Source organism: Cervus canadensis, chromosome 28, assembly GCF_019320065.1.
Source record: "Cervus canadensis isolate Bull #8, Minnesota chromosome 28, ASM1932006v1, whole genome shotgun sequence".
Taxonomy (NCBI): Eukaryota; Metazoa; Chordata; class Mammalia; order Artiodactyla; family Cervidae; genus Cervus; species Cervus canadensis.
The window spans coordinates 26,736,849-26,761,203 of NC_057413.1; the positions used below are offsets into that span (position 1 = coordinate 26,736,849).

At 41.9% G+C, this 24,355-nt stretch overlaps 1 protein-coding gene across 2 annotated transcripts; it reads left to right on the forward strand.

Annotated features, from left to right (window-relative positions):
• Window positions 1-10,729: 10,729 nt before the first annotated feature.
• Window positions 10,730-23,987, forward strand: LOC122429516 (glutathione S-transferase A2). Of its 2 annotated transcripts, none has more exons than XM_043449867.1 (7): window positions 10,730-10,878; window positions 16,460-16,574; window positions 18,678-18,729; window positions 19,726-19,858; window positions 22,141-22,282; window positions 22,929-23,060; window positions 23,616-23,987. In XM_043449867.1, the coding sequence occupies exons 2-7, from the start codon at window positions 16,488-16,490 to the stop codon at window positions 23,739-23,741; spliced, it is 672 nt and encodes a 223-aa protein (XP_043305802.1). In that variant the 5' UTR covers window positions 10,730-10,878; window positions 16,460-16,487; the 3' UTR covers window positions 23,742-23,987. The 2 variants fall into 2 exon arrangements, with proteins under 2 accessions (XP_043305802.1, XP_043305803.1); XM_043449868.1 differs by lacking the exon at window positions 10,730-10,878 and adding an exon at window positions 11,660-11,708.
• Window positions 23,988-24,355: the final 368 nt, after the last annotated feature.

The window sequence follows — 24,355 nt, forward strand, 5'->3', positions numbered from 1 at the left end:
CTTTTCTTATGCATTTTTGAACTACTCTTTTGTCTACTGTGGGCTCTCCAGTGTTTGGGGAGGTGGGAAAGCAATTTAAGAACCCAGTGGACCCAAACTCTATGCTCAGGGGACCTTGCTGTGGCTGCCTGGTCATCACAGCTCTGCTGCACAAGGCTCTGTGGGGCCCTGCACAGGGGCCTCACCCCCATTTGACGGCATCCCCCAGATTAGATCTCTATGACACAGGTGACGTGTGAATTTGATACAAATATATATGACGTCATTTCCCTTGGCCTCTCATGGAGCCAGACTAGTTCCAGGGAATTTGGGAAGGTGGATTTGGGCATGTACACTTAGGTTATATAAGATTTTCACAAAAACTGGTTGGGGTCCTTGGCTAAGAGGAGACTGCCTCACTCAGTAGAACAATGCAGATAGTGGAGTGCAGTTTATTAGCCCAGCGGGCCCAAGGCAGGGTCTCCTCTTAGCCAAGGACCCCGACCAGTTTTTGAGAAAGCCTTATATACCGTAAGTGTATAAGGTTCCCTGAAACTAGTATGAACAAAGGAAAAGAAAGGTACGATCAAAGTTAACCTGTGATCATATGCCTTAAACCTAGGTAGTTAACAGTGGACAATTATCAATAGGCCTCTGGTCATACCCCAATGATCATAATAGAATTTATGATTCTGTTTGGTTACACAGATAATTAGGGTTTTCTTTTAGGTGATGGAGCGTTGGTCCTTTATTGGACCAGAACCTGGTGGTCCGGAGTCGACGATGAGAGAGTGAAAGAAGGAAAGAGGCTAATATTCCCTGGGTTACGCAGCCGGCTTTCGCGCTCCAGGGAGTCAGCCAGAAATAGAGAGAGAGAGAGAGAGAGAGAAAGAAAGAAAGACATGGGGACCCAAGCTCTGATGGAGCAAAGGTGTTTTAATCAACATGGTGTGGGCATATATACTGTCTTACAAGGTAGTTATTCTCAGCAGAGATAAAGATTAAAATTCCAGACTTACAAAACAGTCAGTTCAGTCACTCAGTCGTGTCCGACTCTTTGCGACCCCATGAATCACAGCACGCCTGGCCTCCCTGTCCATCACCAACTCCCGGAGTTTATTCAAACTCATGCCCATCGAGTCGGTGAAGCCATCCAATCATCTTATCCTCTGTCATCCCCTTCTCCTACTGCCCCCAATCCCTCCCAGCATCAGGGTCTTTTCCAATGAGTCAACTCTTCGCATGAGGTGGCCAAAGTATTGGAGTTTCATGTTCAGCATCAATCCTTCCAATGAACACCCAGGACTGATCTCCTTTAGGATGGACTGGTTTGACCTCCTTGCAGTCCAAGGGACTCTCAAGAGTCTTCTCCAACACCATAGTTCAAAAGCATCAATTTTTCAGCGCTCAGCTTTCTTCACAGTCCAACTCTCACATCTATACACAACCACTGGAAAAACCATAGCCTTGACCAGACGGACCTTTGTTGGCAAAGTAATGTCTCTGCTTTTTTTTTTTTTTTTTTGTCTCTGCTTTTTAATATGCTATCTAGGTTGGTCATAACTTTCCTTCCAAAGAGTAAGCGTCTTTTAATTTCATGGCTGCAGTCACCATCTGCAGTGGTTTTGGAGCCCAAAAAAAATAAAGTCTGACACTGTTTCCACTGTCTCCCCATTTATTTCCCATGAAGTGATGGGACCAGATGCCATGATCTTAGTTTTCTGAATGTTAAGCTTTAAGGAAACTTTTTCACTCTCCTCTTTCACTTTCATCAAGAGGCTTTTTAGTTCCTCTTCACTTTCTGCCATAAGGGTGGTGTCATCTGCATATCTGAGGTTATTGATATTTCTCCCAGCAATCTTGATTACAGCTTGTGCTTCTTCCAGCCCAGCATTTCTCATGATGTACTCTGCATATAAGTTAAGTAAGCAGGGTGACAATACACAGCCTTGACGTACTCCTTTTCCTATTGGGAACCAGTCTGTTGTTCCATATCCAGTTCTAACTGTTGTTTCCTGACCTGCATACAGGTTTCTCAAGAGGCAGGTCAGGTGGTCTGGTATTCCCATCTCTTTCAGAATTTTCCACAGTTTATTGTGATCCACACAGTCGAAGGCTTTGGCATAGTCAATAAAGCAGAAATAGATGTTTTTCTGGAACTCTCTTGCTTTTTCAATGATCCAAAAGATGTTGGCAATTTGATCTCTGGTTCCTCTGCCTTTTCTAAAACCAGCTTGAACATCTGGAAGTTCACGGTTCACGTATTGCTGAAGCCTGGCTTGGAGAATTTTGAGCATTACTTTACTAGGACCTAACAGAAGCAGAAGATATTAAGAGGTGGCAAGAATACACAGAAGAACTGTACAAAAAAGATCTTCACAACCCAGATAATCACAATGGTGTGATCACTCACCTGGACATCATTCACCTGGCCAGACATCCTGGAATGTGAAGTCAAGTGGGCCTTAGAAAGCATCATTATGAACAAAGCTAGTGGATGTGATGGAATTCCAGTTGAGCTATTTCAAATCCTGAAAGATGATGCTGTGAAAGTGCTGCACTCAATATGCCAGCAAATTTGGAAAACTCAGCAGTGGCCACAGGACTGGAAAAGCTCAGTTTTCATTCCAATCCCTAAGAAAGGCAATCCCAAAGAATGCTCAAACTACCGTACAATTGCACTCATCTCACACGCTAGTAAAGTAATGCTCAAAATTCTCCAAGCCAGGCTTCAGCAATACAAAACACAAGGTGATCCCTATTAAAGAGAGAAGAGGGTGCTTATCACCATAATGAGAAACTAACAAAGGAAATGCCTGGATTCCTCAGCCCCAGGAAAGTCATGCCTCTCCTCTTAATTCCTGAATATTCAGGAATTAATAAGGACCAAAGGATTCCTGACAGATCCAACCCAGCACACAGGAAGCCTCCTGTTAAAAGCTTCCTGACAATTCCCCCTATTTTATTATTTTGTAAAAAAAAAAAAAAGGTCCTGACCAAATGAGTTTGGTTAGTATTAACCAACCTTATAGAAAGGTGATGATAAACAACAAATACAATTATCAAGACAATCACCAAAGTTATAGTTCCAGACCCGATGCTGTGGGTCATACTTTGAAACCTTCCTCGTGGGTCTAGCCAGGATAATTGATCAGCGAGCTGTCCAGCTAAAGGTTTTCAAATTAGTGGAAGAGGGCAGACGTTTAGAAGTTTCAAAGATTTCCTTTTGCAGTAATTATACATTCAGACAGGCATTATCATGGAAATGAAATTTGATTTGTTCCTAGTTGTATGTACTATGATTGAAATGAACAGGAGTACAAGATACAGAATGTGAAGTCTTATTAAATTGTAAATTTCTTATGGCTATAACGAAGGGAAGTGGGACACAGGCCTGTATAAAATATGACTGATTATAGTGAAAGAAATGGTTACTATGACCACGACTGGTCCCTGTGAAATGTCCAGTCTAAGTCCCAAGTTCTTCGGTGCTGCAGCAAGTTTCCCAGTGTCCCATTGTTTAGGCCCAATTTGTTTATCGAGGACTATTCAGGGAGGAGGGGGTGCCCTTCCACCATCAAACCAGCCAAGAAGTCCTTTGTCATGGTAATGTTTCAACGTAGTGTTAGTAACATTTTACATAATATTTTTTGTTCTTTCCCTAACTTTTCCCCTAAAGTTTCAGTAGTATAAACATGGTTCACAGACAGAGAAAGGGCAGCAATGTCTGAAAGTCGTCTTTTGGAGGCAGGATGAAAGCCCAAGTTTGTCGGCCGACGTTTATGCATAATTTTCCTGGGCCCAGGCACATTGGAAGGCCTAAAGAAATGTTAATTAGTTTTCCCTCCTCCCCAGGGTGTGAGGTTTCCAGGGAGGGGGCATATGGGTGGAGTCATTGGTTGATACGATCGGTCTTTTCTCCGTCCACTTTATGACCTGTAATAAAGGGGGGTTGGGTAAGTAAGCCCAGTTAAGTCTGATTTGTGAATCCTGCTCAAGCAGGGGTCGCGCAGGTCAGCATAGCGATTGGAAGGTTTTCAGGACTCTGAGGCATTTCCTGTTGAGAAATCAGATTTTTAACTTGTTTAGTGAGGGTTTTTATTTGTCCCCAAGTAGGGGAGATCATAGGGTTGATGCCGCCGAGGGCGGTGCTTTCTGGAGATCTTTAGAGCCGCCATGGCCTGTATTGAAATTTCTTCCTCCCGGGGTTCTTGTTGTTTTGTCTCCATTTTGAATGTCAGGGGCCACCTTGGGTCGAATTTTCCAAGGAAAAAGTTTGTTGGATCCATCAGGGGAAATACAAGCATATCCCTTTCCCTGTAAGATTAATTTCCCAGATTTCTATTGTTTATTGAACCCATCTTGATACCAAATGGGCAGAGGAAGAGAAGTGTCCTTCAATTCCTCGAAATGTCTTTCTGCTCTTGTTAAAATATTTCCCTGTGGTAGGTTTAAAAATTTAAAACAAATAAAGCTATATTAACAATAGTTATAGCTTTAGAAAATATCTTATGTTGGAATTGTCACGCGAGTGTATGCTCCTAGGTTCTTTGTCTCATCACAACAAAGATTTGGAGTGACGGACATTAAAGCCCCTTGGCGGGTCACAGCTCTCGGAGGACAGACCGTGTTATAGCTCTTAAATAAATCAGTGTTACAGCTCAGTGTTACAGCTCTATTTATTTAGATAATAGCAGGAAAATATCCATCTTTGAGGCACGAGGGCACGTCGATCCAAAGACGCGAAGAGAGAGAGAGAGAGAAGAGGGCTTTGGCTCCTCTTTTTATATGTTTTTTTGTTCCCCCTGGGCCTGTCCTATGCAAATTGGACTTAGGCAGGAGCATTGTTTGTTTTACTTGAAGTTCTCACTCAGGTCCTTGGACCTTCCTTTGTTCTATTTTTCTCGGCCTTTCCCTTCCAGGTCTTTTAGCCAGCGCCATTTTGGACTCCTTTTCCCTATTCTAACTACCTAACAGAATCTAGTAAAGTCTGCTTTAGATAAGGAAGACAGTAGTGTACCTGTGTATTCCCCCTTCTTTAATTTTTTTTATTTGTAACTTTAGTGTGTGATGTGTTCGTTCGACTATGTCTTGTGTCTGTGGATTATAAGGAATACCTGTAATATGTTTAATAGAAAAAGATTGTAAAAATTGTTTAAAGTGTCTAGAAATATAGGCAGGGCCATTGTCTGTTTTAATAGAACTAGGAGTTTATGGTGGAGGTTTCTATATTTTTTAATACAAAAACTGAATATATAGAGTCAGAGACCATATTAATGGGGTAAGGATGTAGGCAAATAACTTGAATAAGAGCATATAATTCATTTTGTTGAGCAGAATGGAATTTAGTGTAAAAGACTTTATATTTTTTAAGAGACCAGAATGAAGCTTTGGCATTTTTAGTCCCATCTATATAAAGAAATGCAAAAGATGATAAATTCAGTGTTTTTGAAGAAATCCCACAGCTTACCAGAAGGATAATGAAATGAAATTTCTCCAAAATTTTTTAGAAAAGCTAATTGGAAATCGGTAGAAGTTTGTAATGTGTTCTCAAATTGAGATTTATTTGTAATAAAGTTTTATTAAAGTATAAAGGAGATAGAGAAAGCGTCTGGCATAGGCATCAGAAGCGGGCAGAAAGAGTGGCCCCCTGCTAGTCTTTAGCCAGATGTCATATAGCTACTAGCAGTCTGCTTAGAGAAAGGAAATGTCTCAAAACTGAAGAGAATAGCACCAGGCCCCTCACCCACAACATGCATTTTGAGATAACCTTGGCACCAGGTGAGCTGTCCCAGGCCATAAAATGATTGACATGAATCTTGAGGAAAGGCAGATTTCCAAGCAAATACAGTTTCATTAACATAGCTTAAGAGAATATTTTCATGAGTAAAACATACCGGTTTGTCAAGTCTTAGAATCAACTTGAAGAAAGAATCTAAGGTAAATACATAGTTCATTAATATAGTTTAAGACAAACATTTCCATAAGAAAAACGCATTGGTTAGCTCAAGGTTTGAGAAAAGTTAAGTTCAGGTGGAACCAGGTGTCGTTATGGCAGGTTTTTAGGAGAATTTTAAGAGAAACCTCTTTTTAAATTTGTATAGAGAAGGGGAAACAGTCTAACACTTGTTTGTTTCTTCCTGCCACTTAAGAGAGAGAAAAAAAAGTCTGACACTTGCAGCCTATATCCTCCATTTAGAGACCCCTGGCCTTCCTGCCTGTTAAGTCAAACTAGATTGGCCAAGTAAAAGACCAAAGGTTTGTGGGGGCAGGGGCTCAAAAAGTCCGGTAGGTATTCTAGAGGGGACTGCTTGAGGGTAAATGAGAAAGTCATTTAGGGCTGGTATATCAATGGCAGCACTGCCGGATGTTGAGGGTTTGAGGGGAAAGATGGAATTTGCCCCTGGTTTTTGATGAAGGGGACCTGGGGGGGTCCCCTGCTTGGAGTTTCCCAAAATAGATTTTCCTTCAAATATAAAATTTAGATTTACACTCTTTGGCCCAATGCATTCCTCTACAGCAGCGGGGGGAGATTTTTGGAGGTTTTTTGTTAACTGTCTTAGGGCAGTCCCTGTTTAAATGGTTCTTATCTCCACATGTAAAGCATCCTTCATTTCCCTTTTTAAAGCAAGTGGCCACTGTCTCAACTAGCATTTGCATTTTTTGTTTCTGATCCTAGATTGCAACAAGCCTTCAAATAATCAAAAAATCGTCCCTGTATCATGAATTGGGGCTATAGCCCTTTATATTTCTGATTTGCATTTTCATAAGCAAGTAATTTCTCTAGTTGCCTTTTAGCTTCTTCTCCAATTACTGTATGGGAAATAGCCGTTTCTAATCTAGCTAAGAAATCAGCATACGTTTCATTAGGTCCCTGCAATATTTTAGTGTAGCTACCTATAGTCTCCCCTTGAGGAGTAATTTGATCCCAAGCTTCAAGGGCCACTGTTTTTAATTGATTATGCAACAAAGGAGGGCATCGTATTTGAGCTTCTATGGCATCAAATTGCCCAGTGCCAGTGAACATTTCAAAAGTAATTTGGTTTTGGGGAGCGCCAGCTCGAGCGTCTTTGTTAGCATGATCTCTGGCTGTATCCTGAAACCACATTGTCCATTGAAGATACGCTCCTGGTTTAAGGAGAGCTTTTATTAAAACTCGCCAATCATTGGGAATAAAGGTTCCAATAGAAGACGCCATAGCATTTACAATCTCTCTAGTAAAAGGCGAATGTGGGCCATACAAAGTTATGGCCTTTTTCACTTGTTGCGTGTGAAAAAGGTTAATACCTTCATACTGAGGTGATATTTGCCCTTGAGCGTCAACATTTCTTAAAACTGGAAAGGTGGAGAAACCTTTAGCTTCAGAGACTTGGATTGCAAAGCCAGCAATTCAGAAAGCCTCTGTAATGAGGGGGGTAGATTATTTTTATTGAGAAAGGTGTTATCGGTTTTAATGTTATAAGGTGTCTTAAGGGACTCGTTGTCAGAATCATTAGGTTCTATGGAGAGAGAGACTTTGGGATATGTGCCCTCCGGCAGGGGAGGAGCGCTTGAAGCAACCGGGGCATGGTTGGTAGAAAAATCCTGAAATAGCTAATGTTGTTCTAATTGGGCCTTTCGTAAGGTATCGTCTAATTCATATTCATGTAATGAGTGTTCTGCCTGTTGTCGAATATCAGGAGGGCTAGAATTACCTTGTAATGACAGAATCGTGGCTTCAATGAGAGCCCATACGGGCCAGAAATCTATCGGAATATTTTTTCCCCTGTCTGACAGCTCGTTCAATATTCTCTTTGACCCGATGCCAAATTTCTAAATCAAAACTACCTTCATCAGGGAACCAAGGGTTACATTCAACCACTGTCTGACGGCAAGCCTCTATTCGCTGGTGTGAAACCGAAAATCCCTGAACTTTAAATAAGTGATAAAGTAAAGTGGAAAAGTGAGGGGGCTTTCCAGCCGATTGACCCATGTTAGCACTTACAGACCTCAATAGGCCCTCTGGGGTCACTCCATCCGAATCCACGTGTACCAAGTCCCTGTTTCTGGGTGCCACTTGTTGGTCCTTTATTGGACCAGAACCTGGTGGTCCAAAGTCGACGATGAGAAAGTGAAAGAAGGAAAGAGGCTAATATTCCCTGGGTTATGCAGCCGGCTTTCACGCTCCAGGGAATCAGCCAGAAATAGAGAGAGAGAGAGAGAGAGAGAAAGAAAGAAAGACACAGGGACCCAAGCCCTGATGGAGCAAAGGTGTTTTAATCAACATGGTGTGGGCATATATACTGTCTTACAAGGTAGTTATTCTCAGCAAAGATAAAGATTAAAATTCCAGACTTACAAAACACAAGGCGATCCCTATTAAAGAGAGGAGGGTACTTATCACCATGATGAGAAACTAACAAAGGAAATGCCTGGATTCCTCAGCCCCAGGAAAGGCATACCTCTCCTCTTAATTCCTGAATATTCAGGAATTAATAAGGACCAAAGGATTCCTGACAGATCCAAAACAGCACACAGGAAGCCTCCTGTTAAATACTTCCTGACAATGGAGAGTCTAGATGCGAGCCCTGGGGCTCTTCCATCCTGGGGCCTGGTTTTCCATTTGGTATGTGGTTTCCATAGACACTCATATAGGGCATATAGCTCAAAGTCCACAGCCCAGCCCAAGATGGAGTCCTGGTTTTAAGATGGAGCTTGTTCTGTCTGTTTCCTCCTTCAGATTTAGTAGCTAAAATAAAATACAGGATATCTGTTAAATGTGAATTTCTGATACACAATAAGTAATTTTTTCATATACTTCATACAGTGTTTACAGCATACTTTTTTGAAAAATTATTGTGTGCTTAAATTTGAGTGTCCTGTAGTTTATCCACAACCTAATGTAAAAAAGTATTCCAGAGGTGCACATGCCCTTTAATGACGCTAGCTCCCTGGTGTCCCCACAGTAGAAGTTTATTATCTGCCCTAGTCCTTGCATCCAATTCACAAAAACCTTACATTAAGTTTTTTCAAAGAAGCATAATTCAACAAACAGATGGCCAAGAGGTACATGAAAATATGCTCAGTATCACTAATTATTAGAGAAATTCAAATCAAAACTCCAGTGAGGCATCACCTCACTCCAGTCAGAATGATCATCATTAAAAAGTCTGTAAAAAATAAATACTGAAGAGGATTTGAAAAATAAGTCTTTTCACTGTTGGTGGGAATGTCAATTGGTGCAGCCATTATAGAGAACAGTAGGGAGGTTCCTTAAAAAACTAAAAATAAACTTACCATATGATCTTGCAATCCCACTCCTGGGCTTATATCCAGAGAAAACTCTAATTCAAAAAGATATGTGCCATGGTCATGGCAGCACTATTTACAGTAGCCAAGACAAGGAAGAAACCTAAATATCCATCTTCAGATGAATGGATAAAGAAGATGTGGTATATATATACACACTGAGGAAACCAGAATTGAAAGAGACACGTGTACCCCAAAGTTCATCGCAGCACTGTTTATAATAGCCAGGACATGGAAGCAACTTAGGTGTCAACACAACAGCAGATGAATGGATAAGAAAGCTGTTGTACATACACACAATGGAATATTACTCAGCCATTAAAAAGAACTCATTTGAATCGGTTCTAATGAGGTGGATGAAACTGGAGCCTATTATACAGAGTGAAGTAAGCCAGAAAGAAAAACACCAATACAGTATACTAACGCATATATACGGAATTTAGAAAGATGGTAACGATAACCCTGTATGCGAGACAGCAAAAGAGACACAGATGCATAGAACAGTCTTTTGGACTCTGTGGGAGAGGGTGAGGGCGGGATGATATGGGAGAATGGTATTGAAACACGTAAATTATCATATGTGAAATGAATCGCCAGTCCAGGTTCAATGCATGAGACAGGATGCTTGGGGCTGGTGCACTGGGATGACCCAGAGGGATGGGATGGGAAGGGAGGTGGGCAGGGGGTTCAGGATGGGGAACACATGTACACCCGTGGTGGATTCAATTCAATGTATGATAAAACCAACACAATGTTTTAAAGTAAAATTAATTAATTAATTAATTTAAAAAAAGAAGAAGATGTGGTATGTATATAATAGAATAATATTCAGCCATAAAAAAAGAATGAAATAATGCCATTTGCAGCAACATGGATGTACCTAGATATTATCATATTAAGTGAAGTAAGTCAAAGACAAAGATCATATCATATGATATCACTTATATGTGAAATGTTAAAAAAATGAACTTATTTACAAAACAGAAATAGATCCACAGACCTAGAAAACAAACTTATGGTTACCAAAGGGGAAAGGTGGGGGAGAGATAAACTAGGAATTAGGGAGTAACATATACACACTACTATATCTAAAAGAGACAAGCAACAAGGACGTATTATATAGCACAGGGAACTTACTCAGTATTTTGCAATAACTGATAAGCAGAAAGAATCTGGAAAAGACTATATATATGTATAAAATTAAATCACTTTGCTATACACCTGAAACTAACACAACATTGTAATTAACTATATTTCAGTTTTTTTCTCATGGTTAAAAAAGCTGAAGGAAAGAAAAAGTCATACTTCAAAACTTCACCCTCTGGCAGAGTGGGTCCAACAACTTGAAATTTTGTGTTTAATCTTTAATTGCGAACCTTGAAAGGCACATATTAACTAATGGTATCATGATAAGGGAATGACTCATCATTTTTTTTTTTTTTTAATTTAGCATGGAATCTGCAGCTCTGAACACTGTGGGAGAGCTTTTTCCCTGACTGGGCTCTTGCCCTCTTGAAAGAGGCGGAGTTAGTCAACTATAACAGCAGTTTATAAACACAAGTGGACCTGGCATTAAGGGGCTGAGCCAAGTGGGAGACAGACAGTCCTAAGGTAAGTACTGATTTTTTATGTCAGTATAATGTGCCTGGAGCACAAGAAAAACTCTGTTTTGTACTCACATCGTGGCTTCTTAAGGGACATTTCAAGTTGTTTAGTCTACTTTTGTTGGATATAGCTTTACAGAAGTGTAAAAGTAAAGACTGTAAAACGCTAAGCATGAGAACTTAGATCTGAGAAAAATTCATGATGTGAAGAGAAAAAAGAACGATAGCATTTTAGACAATCGGAGAATACGACCAGTGTGAACGAGAGAGTAGATATTTTTGCTGAAGTAAGTTTCTCCGTAGACAGGCAACACACAACAGGTGCAAACTGTGATGTTGTAACTACGTGGGCTGTGAAGACTGAAAATTAAGATATATTATTATAGGAACAAGTCTGAATGTCAACAGAAACTCTGTGCTGTGATTAGCCAGCTGGCAAGTCCCCTTGTTTCTCTGGGTTTCAAGCAACTCTTGGCAAACCTCCATAAGCGGTCTGGATGGAAAACTAAATAATATGGGAGCAGAAACTAGCTTTTAAAAAGCACATACATCTCACCTGACTAGAAGGTACAGGGCTTCTCCAGGCGTTCAGATGGTAAAGAATCTGCTTGCAATATATGAGACCTGGGTTCAATCCCTGGGTTGGGAAGATCCCCTGGAGAAGGAAATGGCAACCCACTCCAGTATTCTTGCATGGAGAATCCCGTAGACTGTAACAGCCAGGCTCCTCTGTCCACGGGGTCACAAAAAGTCAGACGCAACTGAGCAAATAACACTTTCACTTTCAGAAGGCACAAGTTGTTCGAATCGGAATGCAGGAGTGAACAATGCACTGTTGTAAGTACTAATATTGGGGGGGGGAAACAAAGGCCTTAGAAGGTTTGAAGGAAACTTGTTAAGAGGAGGAAATACACATACATGTCAACCAGAAATAAGGTGTTGAAGAAAGATCAGTGAAGGGTCTGCATATTCAGGTAAGGAACCAGAGGTTGGAGAGAAGGGATCTTTTTCCATCAGGTGTTGAGAGTGATGAGCTCCTGCTGTGGCTGGGACCCATGCAAAGCGGGTGAGGGATGGGGCAGGAAAGATTCAGGGAGTCCAGAACGGGGAGTGAGTGGGGCAGGGCCAGGCCTGAGCGGCAAGGCAAGGTAGGGTGCAGGATTCAACCAGCAGCCAGCTACAATCTTGGGACTGCCAAAGGGCAATATGCTGAGACATATCTCCCTGAATCTTTGCCAAAAACTTCATGCCATCCAGGTTAACTAGTCGGTGATTATCACTAATATTTCACACAAGCCAAATAAAAAGAGAACCAGCATGACTTAGTTGAAAAAATCTGAATATGTATAAATTCTTATTCCTACAAGACCTTTGAGTCAAGAGGTAAATAGACACACGCGCTGCCCAGTATGCTCGGAGACTTGCCCATCTCCCAGGAACTGGGAGCAGGAGGGAAATTTCCTGGTCCCTATTATGAATTTTTTATACTTTAATTTTTTCAACAGCCTTCACTAGTAGATATAACTGTATTTTAAAAGAGAACGCTGAGGTAAAGAGATTAAACAACTCCCCTGAGTGTATGTACCTCATAAAGAAAGCAGTTGGGCTTTGTCTCTAAGCCTTCCTTCTCTCGGCTAAGAAACGCTGTCATCAGGGCCCTGCTCCCCGCCAGCTCCCAGATATAGCTCCTTTAGTTCACACTGGATTATCCCAGGATACACTCCCTTTGGGTTTCACAGGTGGCGCAGTGGTAAAGAATCCATCTTCCAATGCAGGAGACGCAAGAGACATGGGTTTGATCCCTGGGTTGGGAAGATCCCCTGGAGGAGGGAATGGCAACCCACTCCAGTTTTCTTACCTGGAGAATTCCATGCTCAGAGAGGCCTGGCAGGCTACAGTCCATGGGGTCACAAAGAGTCGGACATGACTGAGCGACTAAGCGCGCGCGCACGCACGCGCACACACACGCACACGCACACACACACACACACACGCACACGCACACACACACACACACATTCCTTTCAGGGAATATAAGCCTACCTCCTTATGAAGGTCAAATATAGTTATACTAGTGCTCAATTTACTCATAGTAAGTTTTTAGGGTTTCAGGTAAAGTAAGGTATGTTTTTATGCATTTTTCCTCATTATCAGTTCAGTACAGTTCAGTCGCTGAGTCATGTCTGACTCTTTGTGACCCCATGGACTGCAGCACGCCTGACTTCCTTGTCCATCACCAACTCCTGGAACTTGCTCAAATTCATGTCCTTCCAGTCAGTGATGCCATCCAACCATCTCATCCTCTGTCGTCCCCTTCTCCTCCTGCCTTCAATCTTTCCCGGCATCAGGGTCTTTTCCAATGAGTCAGTTCTTCACATCTGGTGGCCAAAATATTGGAGTTTCAGCTTTAACATTCAGTCCTTCCAATGAATATTCAGGACTGATTTCCTTTAGGATTGACTGGTTTGATCTTCTATTTGTCCAAATGAATGTCAAGAGTCTTCTCCAACACCACAGTTCAAAAGCATCAATTCTTTGGTGCTCAGCTTTCTTTAAGATCCAACTCTCACACCCATACATGACTGCTGGAAAAACCATAGCTTTGACTGACCTTTGTTGGCAAAGTAATATCTCTGTTTTTTAATATGCTATCTAGGTTGGTCATAGCTTTTCTTCCAAGGAGCAAGTGTCTTTTAATTTCATGGCTGCAGTCACCATCTGCAGTGATTTTGGAGCCCCCCAAAATAAGGTCACTCACTGTTTCCATTGTTTCCCCATCTGTTTGCCCTGAAGTGATGGGACTGGATGTCATGATCTTAGTTTTCTGAATGTTGAGTTTTAAGCAAACTTTTTCACTCTCCTCTTTCACTTTCATCAAGAGGCTCTTTAGTTTTTCACTCTCTGCCATAAGGGTGGTGTCATCTGCATATCTGAGGTTATTGATATTTTCCCCAGCAATCTTGATTCCAGCTTGTGCTTCCTTATATCAGTCAAGCCCCTAGGAATCAGCTAGCAGAAAAGGAACTCATGAATTTAATGTTTCCTTCTCTCCCATTTAACTGTTAATTGACTAACGGATTCTGAATGGGGAACAAACTAATATTGAGGGTCTCAGAGATCAGCAGAGAGAGGGCATACGTGTTACCTCGTTGGGGTGGGAGCCCAGATCAGAAGTCAGAAGATGCCTTCAAAGGACCCCAGTGCTCACAAAATGAGTGAGCTAGGAAAGTAGCTTCAGCTCTTTGAACTTGAGTTTCCTCCTCCTGACAATAGGATACTAGAAGCTGTTTCCCTGAGTTGTCCTGGGGTGGACACACTTGCTAGATATTGAGTGTGAATCGGGAACACACATGTGTGACTGATGGCAAGTCACTGAATCTCTCTAGTTCTCATTTTCTGGGGACCAGGAGGTTTATATCACATTTGCCCCAGCCTTCAAAAGATGAAGAAAAATATTATAAGAAAGATATGATAAAATATTATGTAAGTTAAAAATTATTTTCCCTTTGTAATGTGATCCTTGGTCATTAGATAAGGGAGCTTAGTGTGAGAGGGAGCTTAGTGTGAGGGGAATCTGTGACCCACCTCACAGAGACACCTTCTCAGAATTCTGCTGAATCACAGCTCCTCCCTTCCCCATGATAAGAAAAGTACAATATACACAATCTCCAACTTCCAGACAGGTAAGATAAATAGGTTTCCAAGGGATCCTTTATTTTCCAAAGGTTAGACCATTGATCTAACATTAAAAATGCAGATATTGAAAACATTTGATATCTAAAATTCAAGTCGTGTATATTTTTCAGGAGATGATTATTGGGTAAAGAGAAGTATATTTTTTCCCAAGCTCCATAACAACAAAATTTTGCAAGAGAATCTTAGCGCTTTCTAAACATTGGGATTTGCATAGAAAATGCAGCTGTTTGTCCATGCATCCTGGCTTTGGGACTCCTGCTTTTAATGAGTCCTGTATGTTTCCATTCACACTCATAATAGAACAAGTTCTGTCCAGAGCCTTTGAATTTCATTCTCTGGTTCCCTGCTACGTCCACCCCTCAGGCAGGCTGCTGTAGACCAAGGGCTTTTAAACGTCATTGAGTGGACCCAACCAAAGTATCTCTTACCATTGCAATGACCAGATAACTGTGCTTTCCTTTACCCATACACACACCAGAACTAAAATTTCATGGCATGATGCTTACCTCTTGAACATAGAAGGCACTTTGATATTTGCTATTTCTATTTTTTTCTACTTTAAAAATTGGTGGATGTCATAGTCCACTGAAGGATTGTCATGCACATTTGGAAAAACACTAATATGGAAAAATGAAACCAAGCTTTGGCTTCATATAGAAGTAGCTTTGAATCCAAGGTCCACCACCTACTTTGGGCAAGTTACCCTAGAAACTTCAACATTCCCAACTGCAAAATGAGAGCAATGACAAACTTCACAGCAGGTGATTTTGGGAGGGTTAAATGAAGATAAATTTGTGACAATGCCCACCACATGATAGACATTGAACAGATGTCGGTTCCCTCCCAGACGGTAAAGTTTATGCAGCAACATCCCTTGTTCTAGATAGAAGATGTACCAAGAGAGGTAGAATCTAGAACTGCAGAAAATGGAAGGACTTAGCATCCCAAGTGTGTAGAAAGAATTAGGATTTTTGAGCAACAGTTAACCAGATTGAGTCCTAATTTCAGCTTTTGAACAAATGCAGTGTAACAGCCAAGGAGCTGGACATGGCCGCTGTCTCCACCTCCCCCTCCTCCCTCTTTGAAGCCCTCTGGCTCCAAGGCCCCTCCCTCCCAGGGTCCCAGGGCCTGCATCTGTGTAGGTTCCAGCCTTGTCTTCATTTTAATCCTAGGTGTGGATATCTACATCCATCACTAACTGGATTATGACTGTGAACATGTCACTTAAGCTCTGAGCTTTGGTATTATTAACTAAAAAAACCACAAAAACTAGTTCATGGGATTGTTGTGAGGATTAAACATCCAAAGGGGTTAACAGTGGGGCAGGACCATTAGGAGGTTTTCAGTAAATACTAGTGCTCAGGACTTCCCTAGTGATCCAGTGGCTAAGACTTCACGCTCCCCAGTGACTGAGTTTGATCCCTGGTCACAGAACTAGATTCCACATGCTACAACTAAGGAGTTTGCTTGCCACAACTAAAGATTCCACATGGTACAACTGAAAAGAAGATCCTGCCTGGCACAGAAAAGACCCGTTACAGTCAAATAAATGAATTAATTAAAAAATATATATACTAGTTCTCTAGTTCTTTCACTTTCTAATACCCCCCCATCATCCTTACCACAGACATACCTCTTAGCCTGCCAAGACAATCAGATTTTACCCAGTGGAGACTAGAGAATGGCTTGGTACAATTTTCCACGATTGGTTAAAGGAGGTGATAATTTGGACCAAGGAAGACATTCCAGGGACTCTTCCAACTCTGCCATGAAGGAGGTCGACACTTCCTCTGCACTGTTGGTGCTGTTCAGCCATATATCATAAAGTGTATTTGGCTTCTGTGGTTTTATCCTTGTTCATTCATTCACTTACTCATTCATTCATTCATCAGTGTTCAGAGAAACCAGGAGACTGCCATCATGGCGGGGAAGCCCAAGTTACACTACTTCAATGGACGCGGCAGAATGGAGTGCATTCGGTGGCTCCTGGCTGCAGCCGGAGTGGAGGTAGGTTTCATCTCCAGTTGGATATAAACTGACAGTATCAAACTATTTTTCTCACATAAGCTAGAAGACTTTTCTTTCTAAATGACTTGTTTTCATTAAAGAAAATTTGTCAGCTATTAAGAGATAAACAGATTTGTCCTGGTGGATTATTAAATTTTCTTCCTATCAAAGAAAATAAACAATTAGAATAAAGTTAAGAAACTAACCACATTGTGTGGTCGTAAGCTGGAATTTGATTTTCAAAATTGTAAAATATTATGTATGACAGTTATACAACAATTAGAAATGTGAACATTAAATATCAATAGATATATTCAGTAACTTTTGTCAATGTGTTAGGTATTATAATGTACTGTGTTACTTTTAATAGTTTTTATATGTTGGAAATAGACACTGAAGTATTTAAATGAAAATATGTGATATCTGGGATTTGTTTCATATTCTTACAAGGGCGAGGGGGATAAGCATATAGATGACTTACAGTTGGGTTGAGCTGATAATTATTGAAGCTGGTTAATGGGTACCGACTCAATGGACATGGGTTTGAGTAAACTCCGGGACCTGGTGATGGACAGGGAGGCCTAGCGTGCTGCAGTCAATGGGGTCTCAGAGTCTGACACGACTGAGCAACTGAACTGAACTGAATGGATACAGGGATAAATGAAACAGATGCAGTTCCTGCCCTTGGGCATCTTACACTCTAGTGAAGATGCAGACAAGTAGATGGGTGATTAAAAGGGGGGTGGGCGCACCTAGAAGGACACGCAAACATTTTAGAGTTACAATGCCATATTCCCAGCAGCAAATTTGTAGGTTTCTGTGGGACTCTGTTGCCTGCTGCCCTCTAGAGGTGTCACTGAGAAAAGCACTTCTCAGCCCAGGTCAGAGGGACCCAGCAACTTGGTGAGGGTTCCCTGGGGAGGGAGTCCTGGTCAGACTCTGGAGATTTGATCTCTTAGGGGAGAGCAGTAAAGGAGGGCTTCAGGTGAGGCAGGGTTCTTCAAAGGGAATCTCTAGTGTGCTCCCTTAGCTTTCTAACAGCATGTTTACCTAAGCCTCAGATAACAATTTCCCGATTGCTTCATACTTGATCCATTCTCAAGTGTGTGAAGAAATAAGTACACAAAAAAATTCAAACAGTGCCATTCTAGGTTGTTTAATTTCTAATAATCAACAGCCAACAGTTTTCACTGCGGTCCAGCCTTGGGGTTCAAGGGTGTGTTCAGAGTTCCCGGGCAGGATAAGTTCAGCACAGGAGGGTGAGAACATCCAGGCTTCCTCTTGTCCAGCCCAGCCTGACGGAGGGAGATGTAGACTGTACAGACTGACTCTGTGAGTTCATGAAGATCCACAATAAACTGTTTAGCAAGTTAGAAACTCCCAATTCCCAAACCCTTCACCATCAAGAATCTACACATGGAAGTCATTCAGTCATATCTGACTCTTTGCAACCCCATGGACTGTAGCCCACCAGGCTCCTCTGTCCATGGGATTCTCCATGCAAGAATACTGGGGTGGGTTCCCATTCCCTTCTCCAGGGGATCTTCCCGACCCAGGGATTGAACCCAGGTCTCCTGCATTGCAGGTGGATTCTTTACTGTCTGAGCCACGAGGGAAGTCCCTCACCATCAAGACCCCTTTTAAAATATAAACTTGAATGGAAGGAGGTAATATACAGCAGAGGCCCCTGGTGACATCTTGTGGGTCACTGACCCCATGGATACTCCATGCTGGGGGACACACAATACCCTGTCCTGACCTTATAGGAAGAGAAAGGCTTTCCAGAGATATTAAAACTCCATAACTAGAACTTGCCATCCATTCCCTCCAGTGACATCCTCCTTCCAAATCATGTCTAATGATTGACAGAGATGGAGACAGTGTGGAAGGGAACTGAACCGGCAAAATAAGCAGTTATGTGCTGCAACCCACACTTTTATCTCGGTGGCTCTAATCTGAATTTCCAAGAAGCCACAATCATTGTCCTCTGCCAAACTTGGAAATCTTATCTTCAACATAGCACCAGACAGGGGACATTCAAGTTCAGCAATGAATGCTATGGAAGGAAATAACAAAGACTCATTGACTGTTTCTGTTTTTCAGTTTGAAGAGAAATTTATAGAACAACCAGAAGACCTGGATAAGTTAAAAAGTGGTAAGACCAAGAACTAAACTCCTCTGATGGCAGTATCTAGTAGAAGTCTTCAGTTGAGGTTAGAACATTAGCAATGCCTTGTGTGTGCATGGTGGGTGTGGATCAGGGGAGTGGGAGAAACGTGGTTAAAGGTAAGGGTTGAGGCTCCTTGAGGAGGTCTTGCGGCTCACCCAGGACTTAGAAGGGCTGGAACTCGAGTATTTGCTAAAGGAGCCAGCCCCGGTGCCCCGTGAATGCCCTCTCTGGGCTCTCTCTGCCTTTCTGCACCGTGAGTGACCGTATCAGTTCAGGATGCCACACAGCCCTCCCACCCACAGTCAGGAAAACACATGCATCAGAGAGAAGAGAAGAGAAAGAGGCCCAGCGGTTGCCATGAGTCCTTTTTGTTAATGGGTTTGAAAAGGTAATATCGTAGCAATATTGCAGACTCAAATAACCAACTGATGTTGAAATAGTTTGAAGTCCAGGTGAGCGTGTGAGGAGGGAGATAAAGCATGAGGGCCAGCAGCAATGGAGTTGGAAAAAGAGGGCAGCCCCGTGCACTGTCTGGTGGTGGGATTTGATGAGCATACAAAACACCATATGTAGGAGTCTCTCTTAGAACTGCCCTTAATGCCATGAACCACAGGAAGCTTCCTTTAGAAATATCTCATTTGACTTGGCAACTGGCTAGTAGAACCTCTCCTATGTTGTTCCTGAAAAATCCATGAAAGCAAGTCAAATACATAAAATAAAGACACATACCATGATCTGGATGGGAAATAAAAAGTGAAATGAAATGACAGATTGAAAAGGAAGAGGGAAATTGATAGGAAGGACTACAGGAAGCTAAAAGCAAAATGTTATTTCCACTGATATTTTACCAAGTAAACATTTTTGTTTCCTTTTATGTCTTCAGTCATTTCAACAAAATTTTTGATTCATAAAAAATTTCAGTTTAATTAAACAGCGTGACTCATCCAACATCTCACTCTATTTCTTTTCTTCTTTCAAAAGATGGGAGTTTGATGTTCCAGCAAGTGCCAATGGTTGAAATTGATGGGATGAAGCTGGTGCAGACCAGAGCCATTCTCAATTATGTTGCCACCAAATACAACCTCTATGGGAAAGACATGAAGGAGAGAGCCCTGTACGGTATCTTTTTTCTGTTCTTTCATCTGTGATTAATAGGAACAATTTAGGTGCTTCCCTGAGTGAGCAGGATATGCTCACAGAAATCATGACCAACAGCAGTATACACCTTCATGGTGTAACTGAGGTCCAGTACTACAGAAACCTATGAGGGGGAGGAAGAGTAAACTTGGATTGGAACCAAGAATTTATGTAGGACTTCCCTGGTGGTCCATGGCTAAGACTCTGCATTCCCTATGCTGGGGACTCAGGTTCGATCCCTGGTCAGGGAGCTGGATTCCACACGCTGCAACTAAAAGTTCCCACAAGCCACAACTAAGACGCAGCACAGTCATATAAATAAATTAAATAAATTCATTTAAATATATTTATGTAAGAGGATGTGGACCATGGATATAGAACGGTGACAGAGGTCTCCAAACACGGATGGACTATGAAGCTGGAAGGATGGTGGAACCATGATACCAGAAGCTCAGTCCCCTTTGAGCTTAACACCCACCAACAGTTAGAGACAAGGGACAAAGCATCTGAGTGTCTAGAGGATAAAGCCTTAGAAGGGAAGGCTCTAGAGGAGATGATTTTTAAGTTCCAGAAATTATAAGAATGATGACCAGGAACCTGATTTATCAGTCTTTTATTATGAACTGGTTGCTTGACAAAGGTTAGCAGATATTGAGCCCAAGATGCTAGTGTTGTCTGGAACATTTGAATATGTCTATAGCAGCCAGAGGCTTCCCTCATAGCTCTGTTGGCCTGCAGTGCAGGAGACCTGGGTTCTATCCCTGGGTCAGGAAGATCCCCTGGAGAAGGAAATGGCAGCCCACTCCAGTATCCTTGCCTGGAAAATCCTGTGGACAGAGGAGCCTGGTGGGCTGCAGTCCATGGGGTCGCAAAGTCAGGCACAACCGAACAACTAACACCTCACATGTAGCAGCCTGACTTATTCATTGCAGCCATATTTGGTGGGCACCTCCTCTGTGTTGTGATGGGACCATATGATTGAATCATAAAATGTGGCAGTTACTCAAAAAATTATACATAGAGTTACCATACAACTCAGCAATCCTCTACTAGGAATATACCCGAGAACTAAAAATACAATCACACTAAAACTTGTACACAGAAGTTCATAATGTTCAAAAAGCGGAAACAACACAAATGTCCATTAACTAGTGAATGGATGAACAAAGGCAGGCATATCCATACGATGGAATACTATGTGACCATGAAAAGAAATGAAGTCCTGATCCATGCTACAACATGGATGGAACTTGAAAACATTCTCTTATAGAAAGAAACCAGACCCAAACAATACATATTGTAGGATTTCCTTTGTCTGGCACATTCAGGACATTCCTGGTCATAAAACCAAAAGCAGTTTAGTGACTGCCAAAGCTGGAGAGAGGAATGTTGAATGCCTGAAAAAAAAAAAAAAAAAACTCAGCATCTCTTTTGGGAGGGATGAAAATATTAATATTTTAGAATTAGAGTATGATGATGGTACAGAATCCTGAGACTTTGAACAGTTTTACACTAGAAAAGGGTGACATTCTGGTATGTGAATTATATTTCAACAAAGCTTTTACTTAAGAACACTCTTGCAGGAAACCATCTTTGGGAGAAAAACAACAAAATTACCTGGAATATGCACTGTGAGAACAGAATGAAGAAATGCACTATTGCAGGGGATACTTTGGGTAGAATCTTGAGAAATGCTAAGAAAGCCAGAGTCCAGCAACAGTATATGGAGAGCGTTGTGAAACCATATTCTATGGAAAGTAACTGGAAGACGTGCTGGTATTGGGCAGCTAAATGAGCCTAGTGTTATAACAGGACAAGAGGGAAAAGGATGGGACAGGGGCGGTGGTGCCAGGATTCTCTCTCGATACGACTGAGGTGGTACTAATGCGTCACACTAACTGTGGACAGACCACACCACAGCAGAGATGGCAAACCCAAGTGTGGTCTCGTGGTTACCCACCCTGATTCCACCCTTTTCTCTCAATCTTGTGACTCTGGATGGGTCACTAATATGCTCATCCTATATTTGGCCATGTGTATAACAAAAATATTAGACATATATATCTATCTAGATGATCTGTTTTGGAATGAAATGTTAAAATTAATTTTTAAAAATCATAATTGTATGACTGGCATAGAAAGATGCACCCAATGGAGGTGAATTACTTTGCTATTTCTTGATGCCCTACTCTTAGCCCTTCTAAAGTGTAAAACCCAAGGCAGGAGATATCTGACAATTTGGTCATTTTGTCTTTTCAGGATTGATATGTACTCAGAGGGTGTGGCAGATTTGGGTGACATGATCATGCTTTTGCCACTGTGCCCACCTGATCAAAAAGATGACAAAATAGCTCAGATCAAAGAGAAGACAACAAACCGTTATCTCCCTGCATTTGAAAAAGTGAGTGGACTGTTCAGTATTTTTGGCACTGAGATCAGAGGACAAAGGGAAATAGTGCTTGGCATTGCTAGGGCATTGACCTTCACCTCTGTGAGACTATCTGAATACTAATGTGGATGAGACATATCTAAACAGATATGGGGGTTGTGGGGTGGAGAAGAAAACACAGAGGAAAAGTTATTCGGGAGAAAATAATCTACAAATTTTGGGGACATGGCTCTCAGACTTTTAAAGAAAATCATACAAAACCAAGAAATTAATGCTCCATCATTACACCTAGTATACATCTTAGTAGTAATGTTTCTCTTTAAATGTAAGAGAAGAACATTTCATGATTAGACTACCTTAAATCATGCTAAACAGATATCACAAACTGAAAAAAAAAAGATTGTAAGAGATACAGGAGGCTTACATGTAAATAAAAAGCTTAACACCAACACTGTCATCTTTATAAAATTTAAATCATTCTTTCATTAACTTCACAAGTATTAACTTGTTGCTTATGTGTCACGGGGAGCAGAAGGTCTGAGATCCCCACCCACCCAGTGAGGGGCAGAGGGGGACGTGGGGCTGGGTGGGAGGCGGGTAGGAGCAGGGTCCAGCCTGCCAGGACCTGTGCTCCTGATCTGACCCCTCCATTCGCCAGGTGCTGAAAAGCCACGGACAAGACTACCTGGTGGGCAACAAGCTGAGCAAGGCTGACATCCACCTGGTTGAACTTCTCTACTATGTGGAAGAGCTGGACCCCAGCCTTTTGGCCAACTTCCCTCTGCTGAAGGTGAGCTCTCCCACGGCCCTGGGGGGCCAGCCACACCCCCCACCTCGGCATCTTCTCTCTGGACCCTGGGACAGGGATGCTAGGGTCCACACTGAGTCGTTTCCTCCCCTCAGCTCCTGTTCCTTCTCTCACATGCTGGTCTCTCTCTGCCTGTCTCTCTCCCCCGCTTAGAGCAGATTGGTTCTGACTTGCCTCACGGATTACCATTCATATTTTCTGTCTTTACTTCCAGCCTAATTTCCCTATATTTTCATTTTCCTGCCTTGATATCTGACACATTTCTTTTCCTCACACTGCACTTGAGGGTGAACCTGCAGGACTGATAAGTAGGAAGTTCAGGAAGTTGAATGGAGTCTCGCACTAAGACATCTCCGGGGGAAGTGCTATCGGGCTGTCATCTTCCTGTCTCACTGGGTGTCTGTGTCCAGTCTCCTGCTGGCGCTGATGGAGGGGCCTTAGCGGCCCTTGTCTAGGAGGGTCTTGGGGCCCCTGGCTTGTGTCAGTGATGGGGCTGGTCTTTAGCTGCACTCTGAGCTGAGCTCTTGTGGGTTGCAGGGCCTGAAAACCAGAGTCAGCAATCTCCCGGCCGTGAAGAAGTTTCTGCAGCCTGGCAGCCAGAGGAAGCCTCCCATGGATGAGAAAAAATTGGAAGAAGCAAAGAGGATTTTCAGGATTAAATAAAGCAGGCAGGGCTGCCCATGACATACAGGATCACTCTTCTGAAGTTCTCCAGCAATGAAGTGCTTTACCTAAATGTAGATCTTGGCTATTGTGAAACTAATAAACTTTTTCAAAGTATAGATGATGATTTAATTAGAATGCAGATTTAGTTGCAAAACAATCTATTTTGTTTTGATCACGTATAAAATCATGATCTCCTCCTAGAATGTGTTTCAGGCCTAAACATAAATAAAGGGAGAAAAAGTATCATGGACTGTTTGATCTGTTCGAAAAAGTTATGCATATACCAGCTATCACTGTCAAAGTGAGTCAAGTAGAAATTTTCATCTGACGTGCTTGGTGTCACAAAAATAGCCTTTTCTTTTTGCATTTTGCTGCCCTTCTGATCCATAACCTAAACCTTTTCTTTTTTTTTCAGACAACCTATTTCCTTCACGTTATCAACCCCTTTTTCTATTCAGTTATGGAATCTTTAATTTATATCTAATATGGAACATTCAGTATTCCAGGAGCATGATAACTAAGGATAAACAAACCAGATATAGTCCCTGTCGTCAAGGAGGTTACATTAGTAAGAGAAACAACAAAATGGGCAATTCTAATCCAAAACCATG